Consider the following 13485-nt stretch of genomic DNA (forward strand, 5'->3'; position numbering starts at 1 on the left):
TAGTTTGAACCTTTTTAAATGGGGAGCTGTTTTTTTCCTGCTTATTTAGACCAGAGGTGGGTGTAGCACAGCCTGTAGGCCGCATGTAACCTGCAAAGCTTCAAACTGTGATCCCTGAAGCCTCCCAAGGACCCCACACCAGTAGGTTTCACTCTCCAACCCCACCAAAATGGCTTACAATCTCTGAAAAATGCAGCCATTTTCCCCATAGCCCTCACAGCCCCTCCAATGTCCCCACCCTATTTGCAATTACTCATCTCCTATTATGTTTCAATCATCTTTTCAGAATTCTCATGGCTTGATGAGCATCTTGAATAAAGATGTGAGAGTCCATAGAAATACAGTGAGGGATTTAGATCTACAAGTCAAAGAAGATGATTAGTGTTTCATATCTTAATGGTGTGTCTACACTGTAGAAATAACACAGTTTGACACAACTTTAAGTGCTGTAGCTCCATTTTATGGAATCCTGTGATCTGTAGTTTTATAAGGTGTTGAGCCTTTTCTACCAAAGAGTTCTGGTGCCGCACAAAACTACAGTTCCCAGAATTGTATAGGATAGAGCCATGACAGTCACAGTGGTATCAAACGGCATTATTTCTAAAGTGTAGATGTACCCTAAGGCGTTTTCTGAGGAAATGTTTTGCAGACTAAGTATACAACAATCTGCTTTATTTGTGGTACATCTTTAAACAATGGATGACACTCACAAAGTGATTCTTTTCACTTTGGAATATATCCACTTCTCAAAGAAAATGAACGTTTCCACTCCTTTTCAGACATTGCATATGACAGTATCACGAGTAGATGGCATACAATCTGACAGCCTTTTTTTTGTGCTGTTTGTCTTTTTGTTCTTTTCAGGATATGTGAGTCATTATATTCATCTCGGATCCTGTGAAAATAAGTACTGTGGGCTGGGTAGGCACTGTGTGGTTAACAGAGGAACAGGACAAGCAGAATGTGTCTGCATGGAACACTGCAAACCACACTACAAGCCTGTATGTGGTTCTGATGATGAATTCTATGAAAATCACTGTGAGGTGCACCGAGCAGCCTGTCTGAAAAAGCAAAAGATCACCATTGTTCACAATGAAGACTGCTTCTTCAAAGGTAGGTGCAGTTGGACAATACTTTGAAGACTCTAATCAACAGCAGATTTTGAAGTTAATTCAATTAAATTGCTTGGAAAAGCTGTGAAAGGAGGAAGCTTAATTTGACAAAGCTCTCCTCCCCAAAGAAGTCTCTCCATATGCTCATTTTATTCAGGTTCTCTTCTGAAAAGCCTTGAATGTAGTTTCTGTAGGGCAGTTGTAATCAAGGAGCCTATGACCTCAACTTGAAGTGGAGAAGCCATCAAACAAATCCACAGTTTAATAATAGAATTCAAAATTTTAGTGGTGGTACATAAGTTAGATTCTCTCTTAAATGAAGGTCTCATATGATTATAAGTGGTAGCCACCTTGGATATAATGATCCAAAGTTGGTGTTGTTTTTAAAAGATCCTTAGATAGTTTTTACATCTTCTACTACTTATAGTTACTGCTGTTTTGATTCTGTTTTTCAGTAGTTTAACTGTGGGCTGTTATATTACTGTTTGTTTTGATCAGTCTCTTAATTGCATCTTTTATGTTTGATGAGATTCTTTCCAAGCCACCTTGATGGTTGTTAAAGTCATAGAAATTATGGAAATTGATTAATTAAATGGAGCCTAGAAATTCTAACAGCATTTAGCAGAAATAGTTTCTAACAATTTTACAAAGGTGGTAGAAGATTTCAGATATTGTTGTGTGACAAACTGATCAAATGCACTTCAAAATATATGAGACAGGAGAAGCTGGTAGACTCCATTGCCTCTCTTTCTTCTGGGGTAGCATCACCACTGTGTATGTTTTAAATAAGTCCTTTGTCCTGGATGTAGAAGAAGCTGGACTATACAATTATGATTATACAGTTATTCACAAAGATCTGCATCCCTCCCCTCAGACGTAGCATAAGATGGAGGGTGGATTCTTTCTGGATGTTAATAATAATAATAATAATAAAATTTTTATTTATACCCCGCCCTTCCGAATGATCAGGGCGGCTAACAAAGTGCACCGAAGCGCAAACAGAGTACAAGGTTACATGTTGTAATCGGAGAGGGTGTGGCTGTCTTCTAGCTGCTTTTCAAGGTCTCCTTTTAACATTTTAACTATCATGTTTCTGCCAACAGCCTGGTTCTTGGGGAAGCCAGCCCCAGGAATGAACAAGGAAATTGTATCAAATTTACAGTGTAGTATATATATGAAAGAATCAAGTACAGAAAAGTTCAGAAATTGCTGCTTTGAAATAAAATGAACGTAAGTGGTTAACCACTGCATTTATCAGGATACTATAAAAACTCACCAAAACCATTTAGAAGTGGGGAGAATGAAGTACACATGTGGAGTTTCTTGGTATACTATTAGCCTGTCTTACCTCTCTTTTATTCACACAAAAGAAAAAAATACTGGATCAAGTGGTTATGGAGTTGTTTGTATTGTGCCATATACCTTGGAAAGTCCTTTTGTTCCTTTATTTTAGCTTATCTATTGTTTTTCACCCTCTATCTGGAGCTAGTGTATCCATCTTAACAGATCTGTAAAGAGACATTCTCTGTAGGTCAGGAAGTATAAATATAGAGAAGATCCTGCATTTCAATCAGATTTTAAGCAGCTCCATATTTCAGTTCATATCCATGGAGATGAAGGTCACATGCTGGATTTTCTAAAAGTGATTTTCCAGTTTCCCCCCATGCTGAGCAGTGAGAAGTGCTTTATCTAATGATAACTGAAGGTAGGTCTGCACAGCCCACATCAAACATCCTTCATTTGAAAAAGAAGAATGAAATACTAGTCAACTCCTCCGCCAGGGAGATAATGGTTTGATGTACAAGTGCAGTCCAGGCTGTACAAGAGGCAATACTTATATATTCAGTTTATTTCAAGCACGATTATTGCCTTGCTAAAGAAAGTAGCTAAAGTTAGGGGCACACTTTCAGTTCTGTTCATACATCATAGAACTCTTTTAATTTTGAGGATTACAAGATATTTTATAAATAGCATAAAATAGTCATTTTAAATAGAAATAAAAATTTAGACTACATTTTTCATGCTTTTTTGGTGTTATGGTGATGAAGTGACCACCATACTGGTAGTGGTATAATTCTAAATCTGTTACTGTATCCTGCTGATAACATTTTTTTGTGTTTGCAGAACTTATAGAAATATGTACATTCTGTTGTATAATGGTTCTGTTTAAAGGTTTGAACTAAGTCACTTGGCTTTATTCCATTTGTTGAGATCCACATAAGAGCATAAGAAGGGAAAGCAAGGAATTTCAGGAACATGATTTTATTACTGGAAGGGATGAGAGATGAAAGAGCTGGAACTTGGCTGGTATTTCTGTATCATCACAAAGAGTTTCCTGAGATGTAACACCTAGAACAGTGGCAGTGACACACACACATAATGTTGCAAATGTGTTCAACTGAATTTAAATTCTGTTTTAGTATGTTTCTCACTTCATTCACCTCCTTTACTGTAAATTGTGAAGAATCACAGACATGTATCTATAATCTAGATCTATAAATAATAATTTTTATTTATATCACACTTTTTGTAAAAACAAGCGGTGAACAACATATAAAGTCATACAAAAATTATACAATGTCCCCCCTTAAAAAAGAATTAAACAATTAACATTAAAATTACAGAAATCACTTTAAAATCTAATAAAAATCAAATGATCACAGGGAGAGTAATAGCATAGCACAAATATCCATGGTGTAGGAAGGATCATTATGTGGCTGAGGACTTTTTCTGGAACAGCCTGCTGGAAGAGATCCATCTTGACAGCTTTTTAAAAGGTGTCTAGGTTGGTAATTTGATGGATTTCATCCAGCAGGCGATTCCACAGAGAAAGTTCTCTGGGAAGTAGCAATTAGCCTGGTCTTTAAAAATTGCAATACGTTCCTCGCAGAGGATCTGAGTGTACGGGGTGGATTATATGGAAGTAGGCAATTCCTTAAATAAGTTGGGCCCAAGCCAAGTAGGGCTTTAAAGGTGGTAGCCAGTGGAGTGATTTTAATATAGGTGTTATAGGTGTTATGTGGTCACTTCTAGATGTTTCAGAAACCAATCTGGATGCCATTTTCTGTACCAGTTGAAGTTTCCGGACTAGGCACAAGGGTAGCCCCTGTAGAGCACATTACAAAGATCGAGTTGTGAGGTTACCGGTGCAAGTACTACAGTTTCCAGGTCTCCTGGTTCCAGGAAAGGGCATAGCTGGCATATTAGCCAAACCTGATAATAGGTGCTCTTGACCATTCACCTGATTTATCTGTTGTATATCTCTTGTATATATTCTTTGTAAGACATGAAAGAGCCCAGTAAGATGAGACCAAAAACCAAGGCTGTCTCTAGATGTTTGAGCAGTGTAAATGAGATGGAATTTTGGCACTCCTCTATCCATTTTCCTCCAAAGCAACATTCACAACCGATACTAAATGTTATTAATATATTAGTTACAGTTACACTGTAACTGATAAACACACTTACAGTATATGGGAGGGACATACATTGAAGGCAGTGGATCTTACATCTGAGTAGATATGTATGGAATTCTGTTATTAGAAAACAAACCTTTCCTGCCTGGATCTTCACTTTAAAATACAATCACATCCTAGGAAATCACGTTCTAAACATCTGCACAGCCAGTGTTGCAAAAGAAATATAATAGGAAGAATAAAATGCTGGCTTGGAGATAATGAAAATAAACTGGTTAGAGCTTGCCTTTTGAGTGTCTTCCATTGGATTACATCAGTCAGCTGATGACATCAGCCATCGTGGCATCTGCTATGAGTATATTATTGGTCAAGTCTGCTCATTTGTTTTCTTTTTTCTTTTTAATTGAGAAGGTATTCTGCCTGGAACTATGCTGTCTCCTTGCTCTCAGTAACACACACAATCTACATTACACAAGGATTCCTGTTTTCGGTTTTAGACTTTATATTTTATATATCTCCTGAAGCCACTGTTTGTTTCTGAGGTTTGCACTTAGCAAATTTTAACCCAAATCAGCATTCATCTTGTATTACTTGATAGCCATTAGTAGAGTTATTCTCAAATGACTAGTTTCACACAATACATTGTGTGCTTCTCTCCCCCCCCCCCCAAATATGTTGAAATTTGCAGCAGAAATTTGCACCAGTAATTTGATGAGCTTGCCAGGATACCCACCTACTAATGCACAATATCTTATGTTGGAAAATGCATTGTATGGGTGGAGTGTTGTATGTTTCTTGTCTCTTTGTTTTCATTTGGTAGATCAGGTTGGGCAACTTGTGACTTTCTAGCTATTCATATTGCAGTTTGCATTATCCTTCAGTGTTGAATATGTTGATAGCTGATGGGTGAGTATTTCAAGCCAACAATCCCTGAATATCTGCAGATTGATGACCCTCACTCTAATTCCAACATAGTGGAATATTTTGACATTGACAATTAACAGGATTAAGTGGCAACTGTATTGTCTGCTGTTGAGCCGTGTATAATTTACCTCTGCAGACACACAAATTATTTTTTTACCTCAAATAATATCTTGAAAATAAGTGATCATGAGCTGTAGTTTAATAACCATCATTCTTTTTTGTTTGTTTGTTTCTTCTTGTTTTACTCATGCTTGTAAAGTCTCCATACCTTGTTTGGTCTTTTCATACTGCTTGCAAACTATACTGATTTGAAGCATGGCAGCATGCAGTGTTAGCAATTTTGGTAGAAAGCAAACAGTTTGTTCTAACAGTTATAATATGCGTACTTAAAAAAGAAAAGGAAAGAAGGAAGGAAAGGAAAAGAATATTACTCATTAGAAACTGACAAATTTCTCATTTAAGCAGAAGATACGTTATAGGGATTATCTCAGAGCAACTTTTTGCCTAAAGAGAAAATGTTTTTGCATTGGCCCAATAGCAAGATGCCAGTCAGACTTAATATAAAAAATGAAAAAGGAGGAGAAAAAGGTGTCTGGCTTCTGTTTCCCAATGTATTGGTAAAGAATGCGCTGATGTGGCCATAGGGAAACTCATCCAGAATCTTGATACACGAACAATTGTTGTCATTCTCTTTTTCATTCAACAGTCTAGAGATAAAAGAAAAGTTGTCACTTGTATAGCATGCAAATTACATGCTGGAAGCAAGATAAATTGTTCCTCCTTCTTTCCCTGGTGTCTGATCTGAATTCTTCCTGTGAAAACTTAGCTCAGTGAGGAGCACAGCCATGAACTGAATTCATGAAGACAGGGGAAATTCTAATTTAACTATGTGCTCACCATTCTTTGCATTCATACAGTAGGTTTTTTGGCTGTTTCTTTTCTTGGTTTGTAAAACAAAGGAACATGAATCAGGCACTGAAAGAAGAGCAAATACAGTGACTATTTTGTTAGATGCTGTAAGAGATGTCTTTGAATATACTCTCATTTCATTTCATAGTGGAAGGCTGAAGTGTAGTGCTGGAAAAGAAAAGTCTACACAAAATATGTAAAAACATAACCTTTTTCTCCTGAACTGAAACCTTACTTTGTTTTCAAAGAAGTTACAGTTCTTTGTAAACTTGTTTTTAGACACATTAAGGATGCTTGAAGAATCCATTCCTTCTGAATTTTGATATGAACTGACCTGGTCTGCACGAGGTAGTTTATCTTTTGTATTTCATGCATCTCTGTATTTTGTGAGGCAAGTCTCAGTTAAGAACGCATACTGAAATTCATTTTAAAATGTCCGTTTTGACAGAAAATCCATTTATAAATGTATATTTGGAGACAAAAATATGTTGAAGCATACACTGCTTGATTATGTCTTGTGTCATGTTTCACTCCAGGGCCAATAGATCAATAAGAGAACTTTCTCCTCCTGAACTGCTCTTGAACTTAAAAATCAGGTTCTGTATGGCCCTTACTTCCAATTCACCTCTTGCTGCAATCTTGCGAATAATGTGCATTAGCTTCTATACAGATGGGCGCCACCATTTTGACACAACGGATGCTTAGTAGCTACATGTTGGGACACCATTTGCGCACTGCGGCATCACAATGGCACCACAAAAGGAACGTGCTTTTTGCGGATTTTTTTTGCAGCGCAAGGAAGCTGCATGGTTTGTCCGCTGCAGCTTTCTCAAGCAGCAAAACAAGGCACGGGCAGACCACCCTTTTTGGGCAGTTCTGTACCCTGCCTATATTTGAAGGTAGCAGACTAGCCAGAAGGCTATGGGAAAATTATCTGAAAGTTGCAGCTCTGTTTCTCAACTGAAAAGTAGCCAGGGGCTACTGTTCCTTTCCTCTTTGCACTTCTCAATACCTGTTGCCTGTGTTTTTTCTCTGCCTAATGATAGATCAGCCCCACAAGAAATGGAAAACCTCATTGGCTGACATGTTTTATTGAAAAAGATAGAAGTAGATGCTGCTTTCTTGATACCTTGATAGCTGAGTTCCTAAAATCGAGTGCTATATGGTAACAGTATTGTTTTGACATCAAAACGTAACCCTAACCAACTGGCAAGACTGATCTTTTGAGTGTATTCAGAAACCACCCTGTACATTACCTCAGCTGTTTTTGAGCCATGTACTTGTGCCCAGTATTGTCGCTGGCTGGTCAAGTGAGAGAACAGAGAAGTGTTTGATGACAGTAATAAACAACATGCCCTTGATTGGTGCCAATGTGCCATTAACAAGCCACTGTGGGTGGTGATTGCAAATGATTCAGAAAATGTTCCATCTGATTCTGACCGTGTCCTTAACTGCAGGTTCTGTCAGCATGAGCTGATGGCTGTGTTCCACATTCAGAAGCCTGGAGTTGTCTTTTATCTTGAGAACTGAACTTCTATTTTGTGTGACAATAAACCATGAAAGTGGGTAGTGATGCCATCAAGTACTGCACTTCACACACATTAGGCAGTAACTAGGAGGAAATTCACTGTCTGCCAGTAAAGAAGCTTCAGCATATTGTCATCTAAGTTACACGTTTTATACATCCTGTAGCCTTACTGACTCATACCCTTACAGAGGATATTTCTATACTTTTTTTCACTATCAGTATAGGTCTCCAAAATAGAGCTAGAAACACAAATTATTTCTAATTCAGGTCAGTGTTTCCTTTGATGGTGACAGACAATGATTTTAAAATGAAAAGCCTTATGTGATGTACTTTCTTCCCCAGTGTGGAGATATGTGGGAAGAATTTATTGATAAAGATGATATACAGAACATTGAAGCAAAAGAGTGTTAAATTGCTTTCTTCCTTATGTACCTGATATTTGTCTCTAAAGACTAAAATCAGGCATGTCATTCTCCTTAATATCCTCTCCTTACACAAAATATTATCATTCTAAATTATCTGTTTTAGAACTTTTTCCAAGGCTGTGAAACATTCTGTGGCTCAGGACTGGCCTTGTCCAATCAGACTGGCCATTGGACAAGTGTGCAAGAAGGATCTATGAGAATTTCTGTTATGTTTGGGATTTGGTGTGTCTTGCTCTCATCTTCTGCTCTTATCTCGCTTATGGTGGCTATTCTTCTGTCTTGGTTGCTGGCTGTGGTCACATTGATCTAAAAATATTCAGCAAGCTCTATCCATTTTGACTTGACTTTAGTTTAATTTTAGCTCATGCATTTGTATCATTATCTCACTTCTCAGCAAAACACATCCTGGCATTGTTTATATACAAGCAATTAAAACAAAGTCAGGTCTTGCCTGCAGGCTTGCAACATGTAGGACAGAAGGTAAAACAAGCCTGGGGAGGAACGAGAAAACATTGAAGTCATTGTGCAGTAGGACTAGAGAAACTGGCATGTTCCGTCTTATCTCCCTTTACCATAAGTGTCCCTAAATATTTAAATGTGGAGATTATTCAGCTATGAACTCCTTCATTAGTTTGCCTTTATTAATCCCATCTGTGTCAGGAGTGGGAATTGCCAGATGTTTGTCTGCATGTCCCATTGGTCCCAGCCAGCATAGAAAGTGGTGAGGAATGCTGGCAACTACAGTTCAACAGTACCCGAAAGGCTGCATGATTCTCATCCTGTTCTATCTGATAAGAGGAAAGAATCTTTCTGAAGGCAGGAAGACAGGCCTCACAATATTTAAATACAGTTGGCCCTCCTTATACACTGAATTTTTCTACATGGATTCAAGCATCCATGACTTGAAAATATTCAAAAAAGTCTAAATTTCAAGTATCAAACCTTGATTTTTCCATTTTATACAAGGGACACCATTTTGCTATGCCATTGTATTTAATGGGACTTGAGCATACATGGATTTTGTTATCCAGGGGGGTTCCTGGAACAAACCCCAGCATATAACAAGGGTCCGCTGTATTGCATTGAGAATATTAGGATGATGCTAGATTTTTTTTAACTTTCATTCTTACCATGAGCTATAATTCTAGAAGGCAGAGAGCTGCTACTCTGCTTTCAGTACAGATAAGTGTTTTCATCGTCTATTTTGTTGCTTCAAAGAGTGCAATGAGTTGTAGAAGATGCCTGAGTATGGAAAGGGAAAATAGGGATGGTTGGTGACAGGATGAGTGGCAGCACCCCGTTGCAAAATGCAACAAGTGTCAGGGCAGAGTGGAGAACATAGAACTGATGGTGGCACTTTAAGGTAGCAAAATGTCTGGCACATTAATGGTCGCCTTTTAAATAGATTCTGTTTAATAATACTACTTAGTAAAACAAGAGGAATGCTATTCATAGGGCAAATGTGACATGTGCAGTCATGGCATTTATTAAAATAATGAAACCCATTCCTACAGCTGAATCAGTTTTTTGTGAACAAAAGAGATCAGGGTCAAATAATTACAGTGATTTGTAATTATACTTTCATGTACACTTTGTACCTGCTTTCTGGACAAAATCTAGCTATTCCTTCTATTTTAATTGGTGAATAGTAGGGACCATATTTCTTTCTGCCTTCATAGGGTTATCCTATAGTGTCTTATCTTTCATTTACCAGAAGTGATACCAAGGGTGAGTTAGTTGTGAGACTGTAAATTCTAGATCAGTATGTAGCCAATATATGAAATAACAAAAGAGATCATTGTTTCAGATGTAATGAATGGGAAATGGAAAGAATTACATAGTAATCTGGATATTTCCAAAATAAGTGTTAACAGTGGTAGGTAAAAGGTAAAGGTAGTCCCTTGACATGAATGTCTAGTTATAAACAACTGTAGGGAGTGGTACTCATCTCTGTTTCTAAGCTGAAGAGCCAGCATTGCCTGAGAATTGCTCCGGTGGTCATGTGGCCAGCATGACTGAACCAAACACTGTTAACCTTTTCACTGAGAAGTGGTATCTGTTTATCTACTTGCATTTGCATGCTTTCGATCTGCTAGCTTGGCAGAATCTGGGACTAGTGACGGGGGCTCACCCCATCATGCAGCACTCGAGCCTCAAACTGCCAACCTTCTGGTCTGGCGATCATCAGAATTGGCATCTTAACCACTAAGCCACTGCATCCCACTGGATAGGTAAAGAACTTAAAAACATTTGTACAATAACTTTTGGCCACTGCTGAAACCTGAGCATCCAGGATGAGAGTTGAGTCCAGGAGAACACCCAAGCTGTGAGCCTGAGCTTTCAGGGGAAGTGTAAATCCATCCAACACAGGCTGGATCCCTATTCCCTTATCTGCCTTCTGACTGACTAGAAATTCACCCTCATCCAGTCCATTACTGAGAGTAGACATTGATTCACTACTGAGACAGCTACCTTGGAATCAGATGGGAATGATAAATAGAGTTGAGTGTAACCAGCATATTGGTGACACCACATCACAAAACTCCATTTGACTTCTCCGAGTGCTTTCATGTAGATGTTAAACAGCATAGGAGACTAAACAGAAAACCGAGGGTGTTACCCACAAAGGTGTAAGTCTGGGAGAGTCTCTACTACTAATAGCAGCCTATCTTTAATAAGTTGAGGAAATTTGGCTTGGCTTGTGAGAGGGGGATCACATCAGGATCGAGAGTACCAACTATACCAGTACTCACTGATGAAGACCCCAAGCATTAGTGGGCTAATTAACTTTTAATGAGAAAACATCAAAGAACACACATATGAGATAAACTCACTGTAACACCCAGTATACACACATAACCAAAACAGAAAAGTAAACGGAAGCAGTTTAGGGTTGGATTGAGAGATAATAGCTACTGTCTTGAAGGATGGTCCATAATTTTTGTGGGGTTTTATTTTTTTTGGGGGGGGCTATGTGGCCATGTTTCAGAAAAGTTTCTTCCTGACGTTTCGCCAGCATCTGTGGCTGGCATGAAAGCCTTCGACTTTACAATGGTCCATTAATTGCACACACACACACACACACACACACACAGAGAGAGAGAGAGATTGAGAGAGAGAGAGAGAGAGATTGTCTCCTCTGTCTTATGGTTTTCTCCATCTCCAACCCCTAACTGCCAAACATCCTCCATTCTATACCTCTAGCACTCTTTCTCAGGTTAGAGTCACACAACACCTTACCATTTGGTGAAAGCTAAAAGACATACTTCATTTGTCAGACAGTGACTACAATCCTTTCTTCATTGTGTTACTGAGCAATTAGATAAACTTGACAATATCTAGATGAGGGCCAGCAAGGTGCAGTGGTTTGAGCTTTGGACTAGACCACTGGGAGGCCAAGGGTTTAAATCTTAGCTCAGCCATAGAAACCCATTGGGTACGTCACACTCTCTCAGCCTCACAAGATGTCAGTGGCAAACTCCTTCTGAAGGAACTTGCAGAAAACTCTATGATAAGGTCACCTTAGGGTAACCGCAAATCAGAAACAACTTGAATGCACACAGCAACAACAACAAAAAAACAACTAGATTGCTGTATGTCTGTATGTTACATTTTTCTACACCAGTGGTCCCCAAAGAGTGCCCTTTAAGTAGTCTGGGATTCTGGGAGCTGAAGTCCAAAATCCGTTAAAGAGCACAGTTTGGGGACCACTGCTCTACACTATAGTTCCTTGATTCTACCTGTAGCTACAAGCTCTGAAGAGGAAAATAATCTCTGTAGTAGTCCTGGATCCTGTTCTTAATGGTTTTTTAATTGTGTAAATTTCCTTTTTCCCTGAGCTAAGATTCTCATGAAGGAGCTACCTTACACTGAATTGGTTTATTTAACTGTTAGTATTATTGAACATCTTTCTGTCTTGCATACTAAAATATTTCAAAACTGGGCTAAATCTGAAACTGCATTCTAAAGAAGTGCTCTGTTAGCAAGTTGAAGTTTCCTCCCATATTATACTCTGCGACACATTTTTTATAAATAACTTTTCCCCTTTGAAAAATAACATAATGGATCAGGAGTTTAACAGAATTCATGAATGTAATGATGAGTGTAACTAGAAATATTGAATCTTTATGAAAATCAGTACATGTGTTACCCACATACATGTCAAGGATACTACTCTATTACTCCATAATCACTTCATTAGTAATCATTTATTAGCCATTCACTTGCTTTGAAATGTGATAGGTACATTCTTCTTGCTTTTATTTTAGTAGCAGCAGCTTTGGCATATCTTATGTTTTGGTAAATGAAGGTGAGCATGCAAGGGAAAGTTAAATAGTGATATGTGAAGGCTTATTAAAATGTCATTATTGTGATGGTATAAGAATTTTAATAAAAATATGGGGGAAATCTAATTGACAGGAACCTATGAGTTTACAAAATGTTGGCAGTAGCTAAGCCTACCAAAGAGAAAAGAGACAGGTGCAGGCAAAAGTTAAAGAAGCCATTTTGTAATGGTTCTTCTATTTTAATGTGACATTTGTATTCTATATGAAACAAAACATAAATAATCAGTGGAGAAAGCCATTCCTGGTGGACACAGGGGCAACAGCGCAGCATTTTGCTGTGGAAATCCTCATGTATGGGCACTTCAATCTCCCTGGTCTGGATTGTGCCCTATGAATGCATTGTATTACTGTTTGCTTCCAGTGAATTTTGAGCAGAAAAATAGCTATTTACATACCTAGTAATAGCAATAGCAAGTACATTTCTAAACTGCTTATCAGTGCACTTAAGCACTTCCTAAGCAGCTTACAATGTGTAAGCCAATTGCCCCAACAAGCTAAGTACTCATTTTAGCAACCTCGGAAGGGTGCAAGCCTGAGTCAAGCCTGAGCCCATGGCTGGTTGTGAGTGGCTGCAGTACAGGCATTTAACCATTGCACCACCAGGGCTCTAAATAGCAGTCACCATGGTTCTAGCGATTTCATCTTGCTATTGTAAATGCTTTCTGTTGATGTTTTCATTCAGTTTATGCAAGAAATCATAGATGTTCTTGTACTGTCAGAAGATTAACTTTGGATCCAGTTCCAGTTTTCTCACACAATAGTGTAACCCATATCCTTTGGTGAAGGAAATATTCCTTCCAGATGCAAGAAACCTGCATTGGGTAG

The 13485-nt window shown here is 38.3% G+C and overlaps 1 protein-coding gene across 3 annotated transcripts in view; it reads left to right on the plus strand.

The window, feature by feature from the left end:
• Positions 1-13485, plus strand: part of FSTL5 (follistatin like 5) — a 424501-nt gene that overhangs the window by 149971 nt on the left and 261045 nt on the right. For all 3 annotated transcript variants that reach the window (XM_089525584.1, XM_089525583.1, XM_089525582.1), the window contains exon 4: positions 865-1113. In XM_089525584.1, coding sequence (XP_089381710.1) covers positions 865-1113 — 249 coding nt within the window. The remainder of the gene's footprint in view (positions 1-864; positions 1114-13485) is intronic.

Source organism: Sceloporus occidentalis, unplaced genomic scaffold (assembly GCF_023333645.1).
Source record: "Sceloporus occidentalis isolate IW3139 unplaced genomic scaffold, rSceOcc1.0.p SCAF_5, whole genome shotgun sequence".
NCBI classification, from domain to species: domain Eukaryota; kingdom Metazoa; phylum Chordata; class Lepidosauria; order Squamata; family Phrynosomatidae; genus Sceloporus; species Sceloporus occidentalis.